We start from the raw sequence: 5,913 nt of genomic DNA on the forward strand, positions 1-5,913 counted from the left end.
AGCTCAAAGTGACCAAGTCTGGTCACGGGATCATGCATTAAAGTACGAGTAAAGTGACTTGCCGGTAATGAGAGTGAACGAGGTATTGGGATACCGACGATCGAATCTCGGGCAAGTAACATACCGATTGACAAAGGGAATTGTATACGGGGTTGCTTGAATCCTCGACATCGTGGTTCATCTGATGAGATCATCGAGGAGCATGTAGGAGCCAACATGGTTATCCAGATCCCGCTATTGGTTATTGACCGGAGAGCCGTCTCGGTCATGTCTACGTGTCTCCCGAACCCGTAGGATCTACACACTTAAGGTTCAGTGACACTAGGGTTGTAGAGATATTAGTATGCAGCAAACCGAAAGTTGTTCGGAGTCCTGGATGAGATCCCGGACATGACGAGGAGTTCTGGAATGGTCCGGAGGTAAAGAATTATATATGGGAAGTCAAGTTTTGGCCATCGGGAAAGTTTCGGGGGTCACCGGTATTGTAACAGGACCACTGGAAGGGTCCCGGGGGTCCACCAGATGGGCCCACCCATTCCGGAGGGCCCCATGGTCTGAAGTGGGAGGGGAACCAATCCCTGGTGGGCTGGTGTGCCCCCCCTTGGCCCCCCTGCGCCTAGGGTTGGGAATCCTAGGGAAGGGGGCGCCTCCACTTGCCTTGGGGGGCAAGTCACCCCCCTTGGCCGCCGCCCCCCTTGGAGATTCAATCTCCTAGGGCCGGCGCCCCCCAAGGGTCCCTATATAAAGAGGAGGGGAGGGAGGGCAGCCGCACCTTTGCACTTGGCACCTCCCTTCCCCCTTGCTACACCTCTCCCTCCTGCAGACGCTTGGCGAAGCCATGCCGGGATCCCTGCTGCATCCACCACCATGCCGTCGTGCTGCTGGATCTTCATCAACCTCTCCTTCCCCCTTGCTGGATCAAGAAGGAGGATACGTCACGCTGACCGTACGTGTGTTGAACGCGGAGGTGCCGTCCGTTTGGCGCTAGGATCTCCGGTGATTTGGATCACGACGAGTACGACTCCCTCAACCCCGTTCCCTTGAACGCTTCCGCTCGATCTACAAGGGTATGTAGATGCACTCCTCTCTCTTGTTGATAGATGAACTCATAGATTGATCTTGGTGAAACCATAGGAAATTTCTTATTTTCTGCAACCTTCCCCAACACCGCTCATATCAGGCTGCCATGCGCACTCCTCATTGGCGAGAGGCTATGGAGCAGGAGTATCATGCTCTTCTTCGCAACAAGACATGGAATCTTGTTCCTCCCCCACCACGGGTTAATATTATTGACTCCAAGTGGGTGTTCAAAGTGAAGAAGCATTCGGATGGATCTATAGAGCGTTATAAAGCGTGCCTTGTTGCTAGAGGATTTCGGCAGCGCTATGGTCTTGATTATGAGGACACCTTCAGTCCCGTCGTCAAGCTTACCACCATTCGGCTTCTTATTTCTCTTGCTGTTACTCGCGGTTGGTCACTTCGTCAACTTGATGTGCATAATGCCTTTCTTCATGGTTTCTTGGAGGAAGAGGTTTATATGCGACGTCCGCCTGGTTTTTCTGATCCTGACCATCCTGGTCACATCTATCGTCTCACCAAAGCGCTCTATGGTCTGAAGCAAGCTCCTCGTGCCTGGCATGCCCATCTTGCCTCAGCCCTTCGTGCTCATGGGTTTGTGTCGTCCAGTGCTGACTCCTCATTATTTCTTATACAGAAGCCAGAAGTCACTATGTATCTTTTGGTCTATGTGGATGATATTATTCTTGTCAGTTGCTCTCGGTATGCTGCTGATGCTCTTGTTCACTCTCTTGGTGCTGATTTTGCTGTCAAAGATCTTGGGAAGCTTCACTACTTTCTTGGGGTTGAGGTTACTTCTCGTGCTGATGGTCTTGTTCTGACATAGAAGAAGTACTCCTTGGATTTGTTGCAGCGAGCTGGCATGCTTAAGTGTAAACCGACTACCACATCCGTGTCGTCTACCGACAAGATCACTGCTGTTGATGGTGAGCTTCTGTCTTCTGCGGATGCCACAGAGTACAGGAGTATTGTTGGTGGGCTTCAGTACTTGACGATCACGAGACCAGATATTTCTTATGTTGTCGACAAGGTTTGTCAGTATCTTCAAGCTCCCCGAGACACTCATTGGGCTGCTGTTAAACGCATCATGCGTTATGTCCAATTCACGGTGTCTTTTGGGATGCATATTCGGCCGACTTCCTCTCGGGTTCTTTCGGCCTACTCTGATGCGGATTGGGCTGGCAGCCCGGATGAAAGGCAATCCACGGGGGGTTATGCTGTGTTCTTTGGTTCTAATTTGATCGCCTGGAGTGCTCGGAAATAGGCTACTGTATCACGTAGTAGTACTGAAGCTGAGTATAAGGCTGTGGCTAATGCTAATGCAGAGATTATCTGGATGCAGTCTTTGCTTCCGGAGTTGGGTATGTCTCAACCACAGCCCCTATCCTTTGGTGTGATAACATCGGTGCTACATACCTTTCTACAAATTCGGTATTTCATGCCCGAACGAAACATATTGAAGTTGACTAGCACTTTGTACGGGAACGTGTGTCACAGAAGCAACTCCAGATCAAATTCATCTCTTCTAAGGATCAACTTGCAGACATCTTCACTAAGCCTTTGCCTCTACCACAGTTCGAGGCATGTAGGCGCAGTCTTACCCTTCTCAGTTCTTTAGAAAGTGGCTAACATTGAGGGAGGGTGTTAGACTATATATAGCTTCTGTATTTGTGTACGTATATTGTACCTATAGTAACACACCCATTATATATATATGATATAAGCCACCCTAGAGGGTTGAGCTGGTTCCCCAAATCATTGTCTTACAAAAACACATCTGGTTTTTTAAAAAAGAAAAAAAATTACGTGAGAGAGATTTTTTTTAGGGGAGAGAAAAATTTTCGGCTCTGGCGCGTTGATGCATCGGCATATGTGTACTGTACTACACTATGCTACTCCCTACTCCCTAGCGAGTACATTCCCTGGATGCTTGGCTCCCGCCACCAAGAGCCACGTCGCGGCATCGTTTCTTCCTCTTAGAGATAGCAAAAATGGGATACCAACATCAGATCACTGGGAGCGAGCATCCTGACCTGCAAAGTTAATTTGAAACACAGCTCACTCCTTTAGGAGGCTAATGAATCTCCTGAAATTCTCATACGAGGAGCCGCCCTCGCCGAGACTCCTGCGAGCTGCGTCCCTGAGCATCCGTGCCCTCTCTGCGATGCCATGGTCACCCATGACCTGTTCCAGCTTGGTGTTCACCTCCTCCTTGGTCACGACCCCATCTTCGCCAGGCGACACGGCCAAGCCGGTCCTTCAGATGTCGCAGATGTAGCTCCGGTTGGTGTACTGGTCGACCTTCAGTCTGGACCAGCACAGGAAGGGCACGCCGTTCCTCACCCCTTCCATCGTCGAGTTCCATCCGCAGTGGGACACGAAGCACGCCACGGCCCGGTGCGCCAGAACCTTGCAATACGAACATCACGATGGATCATGAAATGGAAGTTACTACTTACTATACAATGAAATCAATGGTGAAGACCATGTCGACTGCGCGCACCTGCTGCTGGGAGCACCAGCTGACGACCATGCCCTTGCCGGCGACGCGGCCTTCGAACTCGTCGAACCACGCCTTGCTGATGACGGCGCCGGACGTGAAGTCCGGGCGCACCACCCACAGGAAGGGCCGGCAGGTGAGCTCCAGCCCCTCGGCGAGCTCCCGGAACTGGCGGGGCTCGAAGACGGTGGACGTGCCGAACGCCACGTACACGACGGAGCTGTCGGGATGCGCGTCGAGCCAGCCGAGGCATCTCGTGTCCTCCGGCAGGAACTGCCCCACGGGCTTTCCTGGGTCGGCGAGCAGCGGGCCGATGGGCAGTATGTCAGGGAACAGCTCGAACGCCGTGGCCTCCGCTTCGAGGAACGAGTTGCAGACGACGACGTCGGCGAGGCTGGCCGCCTCGGTGTTCCGGCGCACCAGCTGGAAGACCACGTGCTGCACCTCGGGCCCGCCGTCGACGCTCCACAGCATGTGCGACGTGTAGACCGGCGGCATCTCGGGGGCCAGCTCGACCGCCTCTCGTCGCTTCGGGACGCCTGCACTTATATATTCAGATTCAGACATTATATTATCCTCTGATCTGAGTCTGACGTGCTGCCTCAAAGAAAAGAAAAAATGCGAACTTGCCATTTCCGATGTTAGAGGGTGTTTGTTTCCAGGGACTTATTGGTTTAGGGACTTAAAAAAGTCCATATAAGTCCAATCTAAACCAAACAGAAGGGACTTATAGGGACTTAAAGTGGGCATTTGGGACTTATGAAATAAGACTCTCAAGGAGGGACTTATAGGGACTTATAGTTGTAATATGGTCTTATAGGGAGTCCCAGGAACCAAACAGGTAAGGACTTTTTAAGGACTTGAGACTTATAAGTTGAACCTAAAAAAATTCTAAGACTTATGAACCAAACAGGGTCTTAATCTTTTTTTAATCTTTGTGACATTGGATGCTTAGACAACAAATGGTAAATCCAGCCTTGAATTTTCTTTTTCGTTTGAGCGTTGAGAAAATTCGGGAGATTCTCGTACCTTTGTCGTCGAAGAAGCCATCCTCTATGAGCTGGGGGATCCTGGACAACGTCCCAAGGCATGCCGCGGACGCCGGGAAGAAGGATGCGACCCTGACGCCGAGCTTCTTGGCGGCCTCGAAGCACAAGGACCCCAGGTTGGCGTCGGCGACGAGCCACGTTACCTTCTTCTCCCTGACGAGCTCCTCCACGTAGCCCGGCATGCACCGGGCGAGCGCGTCCAGGACCTTGCCGAGGTCCCGGCGGTCGTCGCCGTCGGCCAGGCTGTCCGGCATGGAGACCAGGTGGATCCCGTCCACGGTGGCCTGCCGCAGTCGCAGGGCGCCGAGGACGAGCGCGTGGGTGGGCTCGGTGCAGACGAAGGTGACCTCGAGGCCGTGCTCGACGAGGCGGTGCGACAGCTCCATGAACGGGGTCACGTGGCCCTGCGCCGCGAGCGGCAACACCATGACGTGAGGCGCCGCCGTGGCCATGCCGAAGCTGAGACCGCGAGATCGGCCGTGTGCCGATCTAGTTCTGGATAAGTGTGGTAGCTAGTCGCTCTGCTACGGACGCAGCTTCGATCGGAACAATGCCGTAAAGTACATCCTACAGCGAAGTGAGTGAGTGACAGTTCCACGCTAAGCCCCGTTTGATAGCAAAGTATTTTTTAAGTATTTTGAGAATACTACAGTTTTTGAGATTACCACAGTTATATTTACAATGACCTGTTTGGTTGCCTCTAACAACTGTGATTTTAATACTGTAGTGTTGGCGAAACTGCAGTTTTTTCTTTGTATAAAAAAAAGAACCTCAGACCTCTTTTTAAAAAACAGAGCAATCGAAAAGAAGGATCTGCGTAGGAAGTAGGCACCCATGTGTGTAAGTACAAACTGTTTGAGCTGAGGTCTCATAGTTGTTCGTTACCTGCGGCTGCAGTACTTGAACACACTGCTTTTGTTTCATCAGCGTTGGCAAAAATCTGACATGGGAAATTTTCGCTTTCCCCCATTGTCTGTATGATGATTGAGAGGTTGTTCAGCTTTGGCTGTTATGCACGCAGATGTTAAGGGATAGCTAGCTACAAAAACGCAACAGAAACACTAGTATTCAAACAGCCGGCTAGGTACGTGTGCTTGTACTGGGAGATAACGCAACGGCTAGGTAGCTGATGATTGTTTGAACACAATGGCCAGGCAGCAAAATTTACAGCGTTGTGCAGCAACAACCAAACAGGTTCTAAGCTGTGCAACGTATACAAAGTTTTGGTCTAGTATGCCCGAAACTTGTGCACATTTGTTTGAACTACCACCAGGCCTCATGCAACGT

The 5,913-nt window shown here is 51.5% G+C and overlaps 1 protein-coding gene across 1 annotated transcript; it reads right to left on the reverse strand.

Annotated features, from left to right (window-relative positions):
* Nucleotides 1-2,783: 2,783 nt before the first annotated feature.
* On the reverse strand, nt 2,784-5,134 carry LOC119339958 (UDP-glycosyltransferase 83A1-like). The gene is made up of 3 exons (XM_037611864.1): nt 4,607-5,134; nt 3,581-4,116; nt 2,784-3,486 (listed from the first exon to the last, which is right to left on the reverse strand). Exons 1-3 carry the CDS (start codon nt 5,076-5,078, stop codon nt 3,337-3,339), a joined length of 1,158 nt encoding a protein of 385 aa, XP_037467761.1. The 5' UTR covers nt 5,079-5,134; the 3' UTR covers nt 2,784-3,336.
* Between the last annotated feature and the right edge of the window lie 779 nt (nt 5,135-5,913).

The sequence above is a fragment of the Triticum dicoccoides genome, chromosome 7B (assembly GCF_002162155.2).
Source record: "Triticum dicoccoides isolate Atlit2015 ecotype Zavitan chromosome 7B, WEW_v2.0, whole genome shotgun sequence".
Lineage (NCBI taxonomy): Eukaryota > Viridiplantae > Streptophyta > Magnoliopsida > Poales > Poaceae > Triticum > Triticum dicoccoides.